At 41.3% G+C, this 18,856-nt stretch overlaps 1 protein-coding gene across 3 annotated transcripts; it reads right to left on the reverse strand.

Annotated features, from left to right (window-relative positions):
• Window positions 1-337: 337 nt before the first annotated feature.
• Window positions 338-10,168, reverse strand: AQP4 (aquaporin 4). 3 transcript variants are annotated; one of them, XM_024739379.1, is made up of 5 exons: window positions 10,075-10,168; window positions 6,515-6,929; window positions 5,474-5,638; window positions 5,112-5,192; window positions 338-1,132 (listed from the first exon to the last, which is right to left on the reverse strand). In XM_024739379.1, exons 1-5 carry the CDS (start codon window positions 10,104-10,106, stop codon window positions 854-856), a joined length of 972 nt encoding a protein of 323 aa, XP_024595147.1. In that variant the 5' UTR covers window positions 10,107-10,168; the 3' UTR covers window positions 338-853. The 3 variants fall into 3 exon arrangements, with proteins under 3 accessions (XP_024595147.1, XP_024595149.1, XP_024595150.1); XM_024739381.1 differs by lacking the exon at window positions 10,075-10,168 and adding an exon at window positions 9,063-9,095 and having other exon boundaries at window positions 657-1,132; XM_024739382.1 differs by lacking the exon at window positions 5,112-5,192 and having other exon boundaries at window positions 691-1,132; window positions 10,075-10,106.
• Window positions 10,169-18,856: the final 8,688 nt, after the last annotated feature.

An 18,856-nucleotide genomic window follows, 5' to 3' on the forward strand; every position in this document is an offset into this window, starting at 1 on the left:
GGATGTGCACTGAAAACAGATCAACTATTTGAAACCAGCATGCAGATTTTCTTTTTCCTTATGATTTTTGTATGATGGTAAATTTCCACCCACCCCCATAAGATCTTACAAGTCTGTTTGTCCTGAATCTCAATAGGTGCCTTATGATGTGGAGGTTTTATTAGGTGGAACACATATAGGATTTCTGAACATTCTTTGAATTTCTGGGCTTTAGTTCCATATTACCTTGGGCAGTGAGGAGGAGGAAGGAATATTATGAATTGGAGTTTGGGTTGAAAGTTGGATATTTGAAATATAAATGAAAACAATTCACTAGCAATGACTCTTGTTAATATTCTTTTGCCGAGGTAGTTTAACCTAGGGGAGCTGGTTATAAAAGAGCTTGTTGTATTTGCTCTCTTGGATGTGCATGACTCTGACATACTCTGTATTTTGCCATTGATTAACTTGATTTAACAGAATAAATATTCAAATGAGGATTGACAATACTGGTTTCGTGGGAGAGGAGGAGTAAGCTGATAGGTATGCCTGTAAGTTGTCAGGCAAGCCTTAACAAAATCTTGATACACATTTTAAATTGATTATTAATGAATAGCAAATAGATAAACTAGATACACATTGGCTTTGGGGATACTTCAAAAAGATTTTTTTTTTTTAGATTTGAAATTCATGATAGGTTTCTTTCATTCCTCCTTGGTAAATAATGAAATATTTACTGTCTAGACTGAGTAATATGACATGAAACAACAAACTGCACATGTCTAATTTATAACAAATCTGTTTCCTTAATGGGCGGAAGAAAATCTGAGGACAGTTCTAAGGGCTCTTGTCTGCTTTCAGTGCTATCTTCTAGTCATACTGAAGATAGCACCTCCCCGGATGGGTCTTTCCCCTTCTTTTCCTCACCCCGGTCAATGTCGATCACGTGCACCACTCCAGGTTTTAGAATCAAGTCGTCGGTCTCTACCTGGCTCCTGTTGTCCTCCACCTCCATGTAGCTCCCTTTTGTTTGCTGGGCAGCCTTGTTGAAGGCTTCTTTAAAACGACGTTTGAGTTCAACATCTGGACAGAAGACATACTCATAAAGGCCACCAGCAAGGACAGCTCCTATTATTGGTCCAGCCCAATATATCTGGGGGAAAGATGAAAGAGTTATAGAGTGTAAGTAGAGTAAAACTATTCCTTTGAACAAGGCACGGATATAGAACTTAGCTGGTTTAAATTAAGAGAGCAAATGTGGGGCTTCCCTGGTGGCACAGTGGTTAAGAATCCGCCTGCCAATGCAGGGGACATGGGTTCAAGCCCTGGTCCGGGAAGATCCCACATGCCACGGAGCAACTAAACCCGTGTGCCACAACTACTGAGCCTGAGCTCTAGAGCCCACGAGCCACAACTACTCAGCCCACGAGCCACAACGACTGAAGCCCACGTGCCTAGAGCCCATGCTCCGCAACAGGAGAAGCCACCGCACTGCAACGAAGAGTAGCCTCGTTCGCTGCAACAAGAGAAAAGCCCATGAGCAGCAATGAAGACACAACACAGCCAAAAAAAAAAAAAAAAAAAAAAAAAAGACATAAGTGGTTATTTTTTAAAAAAGAGAGAGAGCAAATGAGTCATGCATTAAAAAAAAGGAGAGAGAGAATTGGAAAGAAAATAAGAGAATACATTAAATCTACATCAGAGATCCATATATTGCTAAATAACATTTGAACAGAAAATAAGAAAAGGCTGTTTCCTCTTCTCTTTTCCTGCTTTCATTAATTATGTTCTTGCCATTTTCTGATAATCCTTACAGTAAAGATAGGTCCTCTTTGGGGGTATGACTTCTTCAGCTGAAATAGAGGAAAAATTTTCTGGAGAGTACTTTTTTTCTTAATATTGCCATCTTACATTGGTCTTTTGCATAATCACAACCATAGTACAGATTGTATCACTTGGGGCTTTAATTATTCAGTACAGCATGATAAATGGAATATGAGCTCGACCACTTAGCAATCTTGTTACTGCTTGAATCTGTTACATAACTTCCTAAACCTTAATTTCCTCATCTGCGAAACAGGGATAACAATAATACGTACCTCATGGGTTGTCAGGATTAAATTGAAATAATACTTGTAAAGTACTTCATAGTTCCAATTTCATTGTAACTTGCTCCATTCCATTGTTTCCTAGACAATTTAAAGATATATGGGACTAGGCTGGCTATAAGTCACTTTCCTCATGTTACATGATTTTCTCTCTCAACTTTGGTGATTTGATTTAAGAGAAAACCTCATGGTTTGCCCATTAATCTTCTTGCAGAGTGCTTTCATCCTCATGGTACTTACACTGATGACTTGGTGGAAAAATCTGTACTGCATTTATGGATAATGGTTAGTTGAGGATTAGCCATTCCATAGGAATTTATTTCAATAACTGGAAGTTTCTATCATATTAGTTATGTGTCTAGAATAAAACAAGTTTTGAGTTTGGATAAACTTCAACACTTGCTTTAGAGCACACATAGGCTGTAGAATATTAGACATTCATTCAACAGATGGACTTGAGCAACAAAAACCCTGTTTATTGAGCACTCTTTCTCAGCTGGCTATACTCAGTGCTTTTCTTGTATTAACTCATTTAATTCTAATGATGACCTATGAGATAGATGTTATTATTATCCCATTTTATGGGTAAGAAAATGGACACGCAGAGAGAGTGAGAAGCTTGTTTAAGACTTCATGCTTAGCAAGTGATTGAGCTGGGATTTCAGGTCTGTCTGATTTCAGACCTCTCTTTTGAACCATTATACTGTTTTCTATGATACTACACTTCTCTCATTTGAAAAAAATCTGATGAATCCTTCTGGCTTCAAACACTCTCTGGAAATGAAGCTCACTTAGCATCCTCATTGCAAAATCTAAAGAAGAAATTCAAACTTTAAGCTGAAACTGAACACATATACTGTACAGGGAAATTGTTGACAAAGTGGCTGCAAGAACCTTATGTTCAAGTTCCTTATCTTGAACATGAAAGAAACCATGTCAGAGTTTACCTTCTCTATGCCCTTTCAAAGGAGAAATGAGAGCCCTCCTCTAAATGTCTTTGCGCTTTGTTCCTTTGGTAAGATCTCATTTGGTATGTTCTATTCCACAAGCTACAAATCCCGCAAGGGAGAAAAGGGACTGCTAAATCATTATGACACTTCCCCCAAAACACCTACGAAGAAGATGTCTAGCTACATGCTCTCAAAAATAAACAAATCTCAGTTTCAAGTTGCTATTCCCAAACTCATAATGCCCTTTAAAGTAACTTTTAAACTTCATAAAGGTAAAGAAGTTCTACTGCTAAAAATATAGAAAATCCAGAAAAGAAGACTAAAAAATGTTATTCATTACACACAAGATTCATCATTAATATCTTGTTATTTATTGTCTATCCATCTATCTACAGACATACTTAAAATTAGTTGTTAATTTCACACAAGCTTTGCTACAAAATGGACATTCATTTTCTGTAGGATTAAGTTTGTTATAAAATAGCAACAACGGGAAACCTTGGATTCAATCAACAGCGAAGGATTTTCTTGCTACTTAAATTTTAACTAGTGTACCACAACTCAAGTAATTAATAAAAACATATATTTTCATTCACGTATTAAAGTCCTCATGGATTAAAAGTTGTCATTTTTCTAAATTTTATTTACAAAAATTGTTTGAATAAGATGACCTAAAAGTTGTACTTTTATCATAAGATCTATATACTGCCCGTTACAAATTTGTATTCCCATTAATGTGGCAAATCTTTAGAGACATACATGGAAATATCAGTGGCAAAGTAACCAATCTCATGGGTGGTGTTGTTGACTAAGTTTTTCATGTCTGGGTCCAAAACCTTGCTTTTGATCACTGACTCTCATGCTGTTATGTAATGGGATAGATTACTTTAATGGGATAGATAGGTACACTTTTCTTAGAAGTGAATGCATGTAGCAGTGGGGCAATTTCTTCTCATTTGCAACGTACATCAAGGTTGAGTGCGTGTGACTGTGTCAATAACCGCTGTATGCGTGAGATTAAAACATAAGCGACACCTACAATGGAAAAGAATCTGAGTATGTATAACTGAATCACTTTGCTGTACACCTGAAACTAACACAGCATTGTAAATCCACTGCACTACAATAAGAACATAAATTAAAAACATAAGTGACAGATTCTTACATTCGTGACTTAAAAATAAAAGATGTAAAAGAGCATTCACAACATATATACATGAAAATAAAAGTTAGCTCCATTTGAAGCTGGCTGACATACACCTATTTTTATTGGTTATTGTAAATTAGTGTGTAAGAGGTCTTCAAAACTGCCACATTATTCATTTAATGGATTGAAATTTCTTTTTGGTAAGAGACAATTGAAAAGAAATTGACTGTGGTATTTAACAATCGATACCACTGCTCTCTGGAAGCACTGTCCCCACGTTAAAAAGTAGGGTAGGCATGGGGCTGAGAAGTGTGTCTTTTCTGAAAGTCCTTTCTTTTTCCAGTTATGGTTATGGTGATAATAGCATAAATATTTGCACTCATTATTTCTCACCATCTGCAGTTCAAAATGCTTCCCACTCCCATACTATTAACTGGGTTCATGCTCTTATAAACAAAAAAGGTAAATATTTTTGCAATGGGCTATGCTTTTAAGCATTTCTCTTTCTCTTCCTCTTCTTCTTCTTTTTTTTTTTTTTTGCAAGCATATTTTTCGTTATTGCTGGGAAGGATTTACTTTCAATTATTTAAACACCATATTCATGTCACCACCCTGATTTTAACTTGTTCCAGATAGGCAACCTCCATGTTCAATATATTCTGCTGAGGTCTGTCAGATACAGTGCCCAGAGCAGTGCTTTAAAAAAAAAAAAAAAAAAAGACTGTCACTGAAGGTCCAGAACTGATATGAGATGTTTTGTAGCAGAACTGTCCTAGTCTCTCCCTAGTCTTTATGAAAGATGTAATAAATTAGGGGTTCAGAGTTGGGAGGAAGAGAAACTAGTGAGCAAGATAATGGGAAAAAAAGAGCTCTCTGGGTAATTGTCCTCAACTGTAGGAAAACAGGCACAATGAACATGGTGGTTACCCAGTGGTTTTCCCAATTTCCCATGATAACTGCAGGTCCAAAGGATCGGGCGGGGTTCATGCTGGCACCAGTGTAATTGATCTATAGGGAAAAAGAATACAACTTCAGACATTGCTGAAACAGGGCTATTAACAGGTAGACTTCATTGCAATGTGCTACCATTTGCCAAGTCAGTTAGAGATGTCCAGATGTTAGCAGCCATATCAACGTTCTCATCACAAAGTTAGCAAAAAAATCACCTAAAATGGACAGACGTAGCTGGATACTAAAGAACTACAGCTGTGAAACATAACATCTTCATCCAGCTCTAGGGTGAGGATAAACAACATGGATCAATTACTTAAATGGGCTTGGAAACTTACTGCAAATAAATGTCCAATTGCAACAGAGAATCCAATTGCTAAAGCTATGGAACCAGTGACATCAGTCCGTTTGGAATCACAGCTGGCAAAAATAGTAAACACCAACTGAAATGTGATTATTAACTCCACCAGGAGACCATGACCAGCGCTAAGATTTCCATGAACCTGGAGAGAGAAAAATGCTCCATCTGAATTAAGGCAAGGGAACATTTTCTATGATAACATATCATTGTGAAAGGCACATTTTATCCCTGCAAAAACTGATCATTAGTTTGAGTCTTCTATCCCACCCCTAGTTGAGACACTTGCACCCCTGCCCCCTCAGAAAAGAAGAAATAAATTTCTATTCATTTGGGGCCATCACAGATAATTAATTACTCTTACAATGACCAAGAGGGAGTTTGTGCTGAATGCCCTTTTCTACAAAGGAAGCGAAACATGCCACTCCTGCACTTAACTTATAAAAGAGTTTCTTAAGAGTCTTGTAATTTTATAAGGCAATGATTAAATCCATTAATTAGGTTTAAATTAATTAATATATATTTCAATTAAAATTTAAATCAACCCTGGTGCTGACCTAACAAATGATATTCCTAATCAGCTAAGAACAAAACTAGGATCAAACGCCAATTTATTTTTTTAAGTGTGACCCTCGATGCAGATCACTTTAAACCTCAGGTACATGACAAGAAACAAAATTGTTCCTTTTGCTAACGAACCAACAAATAATTGTAACAAAAATGCCTTAAGTTAAATATATAGTCAATATAGTCACTGGGATAGAGAGAGAGAGGAAAAAAACCAACACAATTTTTGTGCTACCCAGACTTAGTGCTATTCAGGTTACTCAGTAGCACACAATGATTTCATATGATGTAGTCAGCGTGGCTGGAATCAGTTTTCACCCCTATCAAGAGTCATCAGACGTTCCCTGGGAATAAATTAGCAGTTTTAGGAAGGTCTCTTAAGCCACCAGTTGTCACTTAGTAGTCTATAAGAAGCCTAGAGTCCGAGTTTGAAAACAAGAGCTAAAGATGGTACCGTTGTGACTCCCAGGCCTCCCACCACACTGGGAGGCGTGACCAGATAGAGAATCCCGGCTCCGATGATGGCACCCAGGCACTGGGCTGCGATGTAGAAGACAGACTTGGCAATGCTAATCTTCCTCGTGCACACCATGGCCACCGTCACGGCGGGGTTGATGTGGCCACCACTGATGTGGCCAAAGCACTGGACCATAGTTGCGATGCTGAGTCCAAAGCAGAGGGAGATGAGAACCATGTCGACTGGTAAGGGCTTTTCTGCTCCACCCCAGTTGATGGTGGATCCCAGGCTGAGCAGGACAAAAATAAGCATAGCCAGAAATTCCGCTGTGACTGCCTTCCAGAAAGCTTGAGTCCAGACCCCTTTGAAGGCCACCATGATACTCTCTCTTCTACACAAAGGTCCACACTTACTGAAAGGAAAAACAAATCGGCATCAGAAGCTACCAATCCAAGGTTTATGCCTTTAGGTGAGGATGTCCAGGCCCGCAGTCTTGCCCCACAGTAGGGAGACCACCCAGCCAAAAGTTATTTGCATACAGAGAAAGAATGCTTCTGGAAAATCTCCTTAATTACTTAATTATCTCTTAAGGAGATAATTAAGTAATTACTGTTATGGTTATTCTAACAGTAACTATTGTTATGTTATTCTATTGAGATTGTTATTCTAATCTCCTTTGAGTTAATATCCAAAGATCATCCAGTTTCACTGGAAAATTATCTGAATTGTCCCTAGAAAAGAAAACGTCTAAATCAAGTTCCTTAAAGAATTAAGAATAAAGTATATTTACCTTGTAGTCAATTCCCTCAGAGCAAGTTTTTACGTTTCAAGGTACTTTTTACATGTCATTTCTATTTGGAACCTACAGCCATAAAAAAGGGAAGTCTTTTCCAGTTCTGTCCTTTATGGTTCAAACGGCATTCTGGAAATGGATTTGTAGAGCTGACTGTCCCTCCTCTCCCCCATTGGAGACTCTGGATGAAGGCGAGTCCTGCTAGGAAGCCAGGAGGGCTGGAAGGCTGGAAGGCTGTCTTTGGAGAAGGTGAATCTTGTTTGGTGGGAGGGCCACTCGTGGTGACTGCAGGGCCGGAGCTGGGACCCGGGACTGGGAAGAGGACGCTGCCATGCTCTCCCCGGCCAGCGGGAGGAGTCCGGGAGCCCGCCCAGGTCCGGAGGCGGCTCAGAGCGGTTTCAACCGCAGGCCCCAGGGGAGCCGGAGCGCCTGTCCGAGGGCGGGGACCGGCCACCTGGGCGGGGCGGGCCCCAGGCAGCCCCAGTACACAGACGCAGCGGCCCCGCCCGCTGGGTACCAGGCGCAGGCACCTCACCCGGGAAAGTGCAACCTGGCCTCTGCGCACTTTTGCAGGGTTGAGGGACCATCCCCTCTTGGGCCTGACTCTCCACCCCTTGAAGTTTACCTCTCAGATAAAACCTACCAAAGGGGATCCTGGAGGCCAGTGTGTACCAGCGGCGCCCCAGGCACCCTGCCCGCCAAGTGCGGGGGACAGCGACTTGGGCAGAGCTGCGGCAGGCAGGTGGGCAAGGAGAGTGGGGCCAGGGAGACAATGGTCCTCAAAGCAGGAGGCTCCGGAGAGCAGTTTTTCTCTAGTGTCTTCCTGACGGCCTTCTGTAAATTCTGCTGGTGCCTCTTCCTGGGGCGGAAGCTGATAAGGGGTGGGGTTTGAGGATATTAATGGCAAGAAATGGCTAGGATTCCCCTTGGGAGGCAATGGCCCCAGTTACCCCATTATTCAAGACATTTGCCCTTATCCTTCGTCTGTGATAGTGCGGGAGGGGAGAAGCGTGGAGAGCATTTAGCGGAGACTCTCATCCCGGGGAATGTGAAAAGGGTTAGACAAGAAAGCCAGGTATTTTAACAGATTAGAATTATTGCAGCTTTCCCTCTGACGGGCTACGGAGCACGGGTCCTTCTCCGCACTACCCCCACCCCCACCCCACCCCCAGTCACTTACAGTCCCCAGGAGCCCGGATCCGGGTGGTTGGGCAGTGGAGACATGCTGTACCAACAAGGACCAGTTGAATGTCGCCCTGACCTTTAGGATCTCGGCTCAGCCCCTGGTCTGACGTGGGGATTTGCTTCAGAGTTGGAAAGAAAAACCCATTTTCTGCCCAAGCCTAGGTGGCTCCAGAAGGGGACCAGCCAGCCCTGTCGCCAGCGGTCCCTTGCCCCAGTGAACTCCTCTAAGTGAATCATGTAATTACGAAAAACCCCAGCTGGGAGGACAGTGACATCACACTCCCTAGAGGAAGAGAAAATAGAGACAAGACAGGGAGGGTGGGAGGGAGGGAGATGCAAGAGGGAAGAGATATGGGAACATATGTATATGTATAACTGATTCACTTTGTTATAAAGCAGAAACTAACACACCATTGTAAAGCAATTATACTCCAATAAAGATTAAAAAAAAAAAGGGACAAAAACAGCACTTGGAGCAGGGCAGCCAAGGTGCCCTGGGGGAGAAATGACAAGTATCCCAAAGGGGGAGAAGCTCACAAATTGAAAAAGCCTGGCTTCTGAACTCACCAGTGGCCCACAGCTGTAGCCGAGATGGCAAAGGGCAAGGTGCTATGTCAGGCGATGGTCCTCTGTGGCCGGATTTAGTGGGAAAAAGGAAGAGGACAAGGCAGGAAGCTAAGGCAGCCAGGTGGGCAGGATGCGGCAGGTCCCATTCCCAGCACAGGGATCTGGGAGAGGCAGGCCCTGTGTACAAGACGCCTTCTTGCTGCACCCTCTCCCTCACCTTCCCTGATCATTCTCTGTGCATTTGCCTCCCTCTCCAGAGACCTAATCTGAGAAGCTCAGTTGCTCTTTCAACTTCAAGCTTTTATCAGCCAGAGAAATAAAAACCCAACTCCCCAAACCCCCAAACAAGTAGACTCCTTAAGCAAGCCTTTAGCTTTCTTTGAAAACGTGCAAAACGCTGATCTCTTTCCAGGGCAGAGTGACCAACCTCAGTCGGCTGTGAACCCCGAAGTCCCCTGGCAGCACATACATACCTCTGGCTTGATATGCGCTCACCCCAGCTCTCTCACAGCCCCTCTTAATTATCTATCGTCAATGTTCCCTTCCCTGTTCACACTCCCTGGAAATGCATCATCACCATTTGTTTTGCTTCTTTCGCCCCAGAACAAAGGGGATTTGTTGATGTGACCGGGTTGTACAGAGCCGGACACATTACTTTCTAGCTGAACGCCCAGCCTGAGCCACTTCTGGACAGCTGAGGCCATGGGTGAGTAATTTTTCTGATGAAAAATACTACAGATAGGTTTACCTCCATAGGGTCATTTTCTTGTGCTTTCACAGGTCTCCAGTATCTGGAGGATTTTGCTCCAAAGCATCCCTTTTCTTCTGCCCTCTCTCTGCCTCTCCTCTCTTATGAATATGCCCGGTACCCAGCCCTGAAAGAACCACCCACCTGCCCGAGAGCTTCCTTCTAGATTCTGCCTGAGAAGGCACACGTATCTGTAATGAAAGAGTCAGTCTGAGTTTCATCTTTCGTCAGAGCATTGTTCCCTTAAGGCAAAGAAGGACTTACCCCCACTGCCTGCCTGCGGGTCTGTCACTCATGCCTCCTTTGGCTAGAGGGCAGCGCTCATTGCCTGCGTCTGGGTTCCCAGTGCACTGGGAGTCAGATTACGGCCACTTGTCTGATTGGGTTTGTGGAGTCTTAGGGGTGGAAAGATTCTGCACCATGTGGCAATCGCTACATTATATATGAACTTGAAATGACTTTTTCTACCTGATCGCTATAGACACAGGGCATTTCAGGAACACGAAACGCTGGCTCACGTTAATGTTTCTTTAGCTGGTGACCCTTGAAAATGAGGATTTCCCTAAATCTTTATTTGAGTTCCTCCCACCACAGAGAATTGCTGAGAATTTGTCTTTTTTTTTTTTGGTTACATGTATAGTTGAAATTGGGCAACTATTACAGCATGGATTTGCTTTATCCAGCAGTTGAGATGAATTGAGATTTCGGCTCAGGTGCATTTGTTTTTGAGTGGTAAAATATCCAGTGGGTTCTATGTGAAGTTTTTGTTCTGAGAAGCAGCTTTTTTTTACCATCTTTATTGGGGTCTAATTGCTTTACAATGGTGTGTTGGTTTCTGCTTTATAGCAAAGTGAATTGGTTATACATATCCATATGTTCCCATATCTCTTCTCTCTTGCGTCTCCCTCCCTCCCACCCTCCCTATCCCACCCCTCCAGGAGGTCACAAAGCACCGAGCCATATCTGTGTGCCATGCGGCGAGAAGCAGCTTTTTAAGCACAGCAGAAAACTGCAGGTCTCTCGTAGCCTGTGCAGCACTGATTTGGATAACAGGAAATAAGGCTGCTGTAGAGTCTCACCTGACTGTTATGTTAACAATTGTTGGGTGAGAAGTGGCAAATTTTAAATATATAGAGGTTGGGTGGGCACAAAATTATTGGGAGCTCTAGGTAAATTTAATATCTAGAAACCTTGGGACAGGACTGACTACATCTTTTGTGGGATCCAGTGCCAAATGAATGCAAGACTCCTTGTTGAAGAACTATAGGAATTTCAAGTTCACAACAGCAGGACATGAAACAAAGTGTGGGACCCTTCTAAGTGCATAGGTGTGTGCCCATGAAGGCATCCTCGACTGAGGAGTTTGGTGAACTCTGGAAGGTCTAAGAATTAGTGCCTGTGTCACCATCTCATTAATTTTTTTTTCTTTAAATGGACCTCAGGTACCTAGAATTGGAATAATCCTAATCCTTGGTGTATGACACTCTGTCATCACTAGTACATGTATGGCCCTCTTTTATTTTATAATAGGTAATTAATTACTTAAAAAAATTTATTTGGTTGCACCAGGTTTTAGTTGTGGCAGGCGGGCTCCTTAGTTGTGGCACGAGTGAGCCTTAGTTGCGGCTTGCAGCCTCCTTAGTTGTGGCATGCGAACTCTTAGTTGCGGTATGCATGTGGGATCTAGTTCCCTGACCAGGGATCGGACCCCGGGCCTCCTGCATTGGGAGCGCCACGGAGTCTCATCCACTGCCCCACCAGGGATTAATTCATTAATTAATTGATTACTTTTAAGGTATATAATGAACATCCGTGAACCACCACTCAATCCAACAACTAGACCTGTGATAATAACTCACATCTACCTATGGGACCCTCCCTCTCCCTGCCCTGCCTCTCCACCTACCATCGCATCTCACGTAGGAGTTTTATTCAGAATGAGGTGTGGCAAGAAAGAAATACAGGAGAGAGAAGAAGAAAACGGTTATGTTTTTACATCATAGTTACAAATTTTTGTTTTCTTGTCTCCTTTGGGTCCTTGAGAATTGGGAATGGTTGAAAAGCGCTCATGAGAAAGAGGAATTACAATTCTGAGTGTGAATTGCAGAGGAGCTCTTTAATCCTGTTTCAAGCATTCTCAGATAACAAAGATTGAATTTACATCCTTAAGAATGTGACCGCACACTGATGGCTGTCCATCAGGGGTTTCAGGCTTTTAAAAATATGCTCCCTGAAAGTCACAACAAACTCTGGTGAGAGGGGAAGGGAGGAATTTATGGGAATCCACAAAGAACACTTTTCAAAATATTTCATGTTGATTCTTAAAGCTGTTTACCATTCAGATTTTAGAATGACATTTTTTGTAAAGGTGCAAAACTTTTTTTATTTTGAAAACTTTGACATTGAGTCAGAAGTGTTTGCGAGGTCTTTGAACCCAAGGAACAATGTTGCGAGGCTTAGGTTTATCCTCAAGAATGAGGCCTGTGGTCCTATCCGCAGGAACCACAGTACTCCCTACAGCTGCTGGTCACTGGGGGGACATTTTTCAGGTCCACTCTTTGTAAGTTGCGCTCAGCTCATTAGTATTCACTCCATGGCCTTGGCAGTTCCCAGCACCATTTTGCAAAGGGCCAGCAGAACTTGGTTACCACAGTTTCTCAGACCCTTTCCCTTTCTTCTGGCTGGCTGATCACTGCCAGTCCAGTTCCTAAGGGATGGCTGTTCCCATCCAGGGAAGGGCCACCCTAACTGGCACAAAGTCAAACTTATTAGTACTCTCGGCAGAGAGGTTCAAAACTGACCAGGGATTAACCCTTCACCTACTGGCGGTAGTTTTTCTTATTAGGTCTTCCTTATTATCCTTTTTATATTTGAGATGGTCTTATTGGTCTTCCGGCGACACGTTCAGTCTTGTGCAATAACCACCTACTTCCCTGGCTTTTCTTTAAACTAGGGACAGAAACTTCCAGTAGGATTGTCTGTGGCAATGCATGCAGCATATTGATAATGGAAGATATCAGCTATAATGCACTTGTGATGGTAGAAAAAGTATGAGGCAGGGAGCCCTGGCGAATATAAGTAATAGCTTCTAAGTTGACCTGTTTTTTTTGGTTTTATTTTTTTGCGGTACGCGGGCCTCTCACTGTAGTGGCCTCTCCCGTTGCGGAGCACAGGCTCCGGACGCGCAGGCTCAGCGGCCGTGGCTCACGGGCCCGGCCGTTCCGCGGCATGTGGGATCTTCCCGGACCGGGGCACAAACCCGTGTCCCCTGCATCGGCCACTGCACCACCAGGGAAGCCCGAGTTGACCTGTTTTTGAACTGGCCTAGGCCTAGAGCCAAATGAGATTCGGGATCTAAATTTTTTTTTTTCCCATTGGTAACCTTGCAAGGGCCTACATTCATTTAAAGATGGAATAATAATTTATTGATGAAATCTTCTTGACTTTCTTACTATATAGTGCTCTGATCTTTAGGAAAAGGATAGTGACGTGGTACATTGATGTAAAATGAATCTTGTGTGTCAGGCAAGCTTGCGAGTTTTTAGTTGAATAGCTTTGTGAAGTTGTAGGTCAGTAACATATGAGAAAAATGAAAGAAGGGTAAATGAAAATTACCAGTACTCGGCAAAAACTGGTGATTGATGCACTTTGCTCCTAATTTTTAATCTACTGTATCACATTGTTATCCTTGGGAGCTGATGTGTATCTGTGGGATGTGTAGACCCCTTTTCCCATCCTGGCCCTCAGAACTTTTAGTATTTCTTCACGTGTTTGGAGATTGAAGACTAATTCAAACGCACTAAAAATGCCAGCAGTACCTCAGGACCAGACAGGAAGTGCCTCCAGGCTGGCAGGGACAGACTCAGTCGCATCTCACAAATCTTATCTTGCTTTTCATGAATCTCAGTGATATGAATCCTCCCCCAGAGCACTTATATATCATTATGTTCATTAAAAACAAACAGATAAACAAACCAGCAAAAGCAGCAGCAGGCAACCCCCAACACCACCACAAGGGGCTTCCGTGGACATTTGTTCCCTTTTCAAAGAGGGGTTACCTCACTGTTACAGTAATTCAGAGCGGTTGCTGGAGATATGGTTCACCACCGAAAGAGAAAAATAAAAATAACAATCAAAAAACAGCAAGGAACCAAAAATAGTTTGACTTAGCTTCCTTTCCTCAGTGAGGTGAATCTGACAAAACATGGGTCTTGGCAATGGACGTGGACCCTTTCACTCTATCGCTGCCCCTGTCCCCTTGCCCCATGGGGCCAGGTTTTCCCGTTTGGTTATAGCAGGCGCAGTTTTCTTGATTCAGGTCCAGGTGGATTGTGCTTTGGCTGGCAAGTTGTACTCTGCTGACATTTAAGGCAGGAATTCCCTGGGAAAATAGTCAAGAGATTCTTTTGGTCCTGCTGGCAGGGTTCCAAAAGGTTTAGGGTTCCCCTCTCTAGGCCAATGGGCAGAGAGAAAAGGAGGGAGGGAAAGAGAAACAGAAGGACTGTATTGAGTGACTGTATTTCATCCGAAGCTTGTACAAAAAAGCAGAAATGTGGTTGGATGACTGGATACTTTTCTTACCCCTTATCGCCTACCCAGCTACTATGACAGTTCAGAGTTTGGTTGGGCGTTTTAAAGGCTGCTCAGACATCCACAGTCAAAATCTGTTTTCTGGGAAGCAAAGGACTTTGGGATCTAATGGGTTGGACTGAAACGTTTGGAATGGTCAATAATCTGTGAAGTGTAGTCTGTAGTAGTAATTGTTCCAAAATTTAAATTAAATTTGAACATATTAAAAGCCAAAGCAACATTTTGGCAATTATTATCACTTATACAAAAAGGTTTGGAATCCTTATGTTTTTAATAGACTAAGGAAAATAGTCCCAGTTTCAAGGAAAGAGCAAAATGCTTAAAATTCTGTGTGTAAAAAGGGGGAGTAGACAGGAGGAGTAGACCGAAAAACTAGGCAGTTAAAAGAAATGCTGCCTTTTCTTAGAAAATGAACATTTTCTAAGAAAGGAGAAGAAAGGGTCATAATCTGTGACCATAAAAAAAATGTGATAGACTCTCAATGGTCTAGTTCTTTAAGAATTTTCTCAGATGACCCTTCTCATAATTCAGACTAAACTTTCTCTTGCTTCTTTCCTAAATGATCATACATCCTTCTCTTTAACCTCTGTATTTCCTTTTCTTGTACAATCAGAAGAAATCTACGTGTGAAGAAATTCACAGGACCTCTTAGAAGTGTCAAGCCTCATTGATGATTTCACCATACTTGAAAAGTCTTTTTTTTTTTTTTTTTAATTATACAGTTTCCATGAGTCAGGAATTCAGGAGCAGCTTAAATGCTTGGATTAAAGTAACATTTTTTAAAAAAACCTCTGTCTTATGGATTAATCCAGAATGTCTCAGCAAATTTTATTTAAAAAATAAGAAACTGGGCTTCCCTGGTGGCCATGGCCGCTGAGCCTGCGCGTCCGGAGCTTGTGCTCCGCAACGGGAGAGGCCACAACAGTGAGAGGCCCGCGTACCAAAAAAAACCAAAAAAAAAACAACAAAAAAAAGAAACTGCCTTTATGTCATCTCCTCATTAGCTCTTTGGGGAAGATAATAAATGACATGTCTCCACATGTCCACTCAGGCCACTGAGTACGGCTGGAAAAAATAATACCATTGAGGATGGATAATTTTACAAATTTATAATTTCCAAAGTAAACTTACTCCTCAATGCCACCCAGAAATCCTATTCGTCCAGAATCATCTGTCTCTCATTCCCTGGAAGACTATAAAAGGCACTTGGAACAGTTCTTTGCTCAAAAAGATAAAATGTTTTGGAAAGATGGAATTACAAAGCTGCCTGAAAAATGGGAAGGTAGTGGAACAAAAGGGTGAATACATTGTTCCATAAGGTTCTTAGTGAAAATGAAAAATGTGTCTTTTATTTTTACTTAAAAACCGAAGGCACTTTCTGGCCAACCCAACATTTTTTAAAATAACATTTTCATTTCTAATTGGAGGGACTTTTAAAAGAACAGTTTAGTGAACCAGGAACACACTGACATAATGAACTATGCTTCCCACTGCTATCTGAGAGGGATTAGTACAACAGAGCATTGTAACAAGGTCTAAACAGTTTTACAGACATACTCAATGTATAGTTCATAGTTTTGTTGTGATACTTTTCCGTGTGCAAGTCTTTATAATTACCCAAGGGGACATACAAAAATCACTTTATAAACTTTCAAGAGCAATACAATTCTTCATTGTTATTATTACTGCTAATAATTCCATTTAAAAAATGAGAGCTTGTTGAGTAAATGGAAGAGCTCTATAATGTCCTGGTAATACCAACATTATTATATCCTTCAATAGCAGATCACATTGAAGACCTCACAGAATAAGTATGCAAACTTCATACTACCCTTCTCATTCTGCACAACATTTTGAGTAGAAAAATTGTGGTACCATATGGCTCATGGGACGTCAGAGACAGAGATTGTTCGTGTCAGAACTTGTGATGTTCTCAATACCTTGACCTCAGCTACGATCACTAGGCCCGCCTGCAGCCCAACATGGGTATATAGCTCCTCAAATGCCCCAGAGTGTTGTGTAATCCTCTGAACCTTTAGTTTTGGTGAAAGGAGAACAAGTGTTTCCATAGTTAGTGAGACTGAAGTCCTAAAGATTAGTTACCTGTCAAAATTACACAGTCAAAAGCTCTGAGCTTCTGTGGTTGGTTGTCAGCTAATGGTTATCTTACAATACTTGCTTTTTCGGGACTGAGACCATGTCATAGTTACTTGTATTCCTGCAGCATCCATGGTACAGAATCTTGGCAGGTGCTCAACAGTTGCTAGTAAAATAAGACTCCTGGTGCCTAGAGCACCAGAGACCAAATGATTTACACCAGATTATGCATGAAGTGGTCTTCTACTTGTAAAATAAGTGATCTTCACATCTGTGTAATTGGCATGTGTTGTATTGGCTGGTGCTCTGAGAACACTCATAGGTGTTTCAAATATACTTGTGGTTTTCTAATTTATAGTAGTAATAGCCTTATGCATCCTTTATACTTTTTATTAATTTCTTTTGTCATTACTGTCCTGTTTTTTAATTTTGCATTAGATGTTCTAATAAATATAATCACTGAATATCATAAAAAATTACATAGTTGAGGACATGATCCAGTCCTAGAATTTGGGTCCTGAAGATTTCACTTTAACCCTTGGAATTTGTTCACTTCTACAAGAAAGCTGAGCTTTGATTTTTCTAGTTACATCAGAGCCTCACTCTGTAATACACTGAGTCAACAGGCCATATAATACCTTTTAAAAGAGAAAGTGAAAAATGAATCCATTTAACAATTTTTCCCCAGTAAAATTGCTGCTGTCCGTATAAAGCTAAAATAAGACAGCGAGATTGTCAACTGTCCAATCTTCTAGAGTTACATTTCAAAATCAACATTGGAAGCAGAATTTAAATACTGTGTGTTTATAAAATCAGAATGTCAAGAGTGAACTAAGCAACTAATCAAATATTTTAGGACATTTTGAGGTATCTAGAAATAAGTTAGCTTAAACAGTCAGTCTATGTTTCCTATGGCAAAACATTATAACTGTTAAAATGGTGGTGGTGGGCCTACAACATTTTGAGATTCTGTTCTATTTCTGTATGGTTGTAATATTAAATTGATAAGAAACTAACTAACTACCATAAATCCAGCTGGCTGGTAGTATGTGACTGCCCTTGTGGAGTGGCTTTGGCAGGGTATTGAGCACAGGGCTTTCCCTGGTTCAGCAGTGCAAACCCACCCTGGGGCCCTGTACTTCTCAGTCTTCCCTCCTCATGCTCTGGCCAGGTGTTCTCTGGCACCCCAGGGCTGTTCCATGGGTCCCTCGAACTCCTCACCTTCCTGCTCTTTCCCCTCTCTTTCCAGGTATGACCTCAACCCTTGCATCACAGTGAAAACAAGCCTTCAGATGGGAAATCCTTTGAATTCCCTTGAACAAACCTAAAAATGCCTTGCATCTGCTAATGCTCTCCTCCTTACCAGTTTCCTATGGGAGAAGTATCCCTGCAGTGTCTTGGAGGGATTCCTTCAGTCCTGTTCTGCATCCCACCCATTTCTGCCTCCTAGTACCATTCTCTAATCCGATCTTGTTGATCAGACTTTACAGTTGAAAAATTACTGAACCCTCCAATGAACATTTTGTTTATGTGAACTGTGGGTATTGACCCTTACCGTATGAGGAACTGAAACAGAGAATTTAAAAATTGTTTTAATTTACTTAAAAATAACAATAATAAACCCAGCATATGTCAACTAAATCGAATTTTCAAAGAAAAAGAAATATATTTATATTCTTCAAAGCAAAAAGATTAGTGAGAAGAGTAGCATTGTTTTATGTTTTTGCAATTCTCTTTAATGTCTGGTTTAACAGAAGACAGCTGATTCCCCTTTCTGCTTCTCTGTACGATCTGTTGTGAAATGATTGTCTGGTTGAAGTATGGGAAGAGAATCCTGCCACACACATATATGGAGCCGGAAAAGAGAGGTCTATTTTAATAACTTTTTCAGATAATTGTAGATAATTTTCTTTGACAGTACACCAAAACTCAATAAGTGGTTGTTTTTTTAAAGGTTAGTGTCACTGTAGATGCTGAAGGCATCTTAATGAATTTTCATACCTTGTTACTTTAAAATCTATTCATCTATTTTTTACTTTGAACTAGTCTTCTAATAAGGCATCATTTTGAACATTATGTTTGGTCATTTGGAATCTGTTCATTCATGACTTATGTGGATCTTCCAAATGTTGGCATACTTTATTTTATAATATCAAAACCATCATATTCATCAGTGTCACCACCAATCACATCAGAAAAGTATTAAAGTTTTGAGAGCTGTCAACCTCACAGTGGCAGACACAAATTTTCCAAAACGATAAGTTTTTTGAAAGCTCAAATATTATTATTGGCAACAAATATTGTCAGTTTTTCTGGAAGTGATGGGCTCATTTGCTCATTTCCAAGAAAATGTCAGCCA

This window comes from Neophocaena asiaeorientalis, unplaced genomic scaffold (assembly GCF_003031525.2).
Source record: "Neophocaena asiaeorientalis asiaeorientalis breed wild unplaced genomic scaffold, Neophocaena_asiaeorientalis_V1.1 scaffold42, whole genome shotgun sequence".
Classification (NCBI taxonomy): domain Eukaryota; kingdom Metazoa; phylum Chordata; class Mammalia; order Artiodactyla; family Phocoenidae; genus Neophocaena; species Neophocaena asiaeorientalis.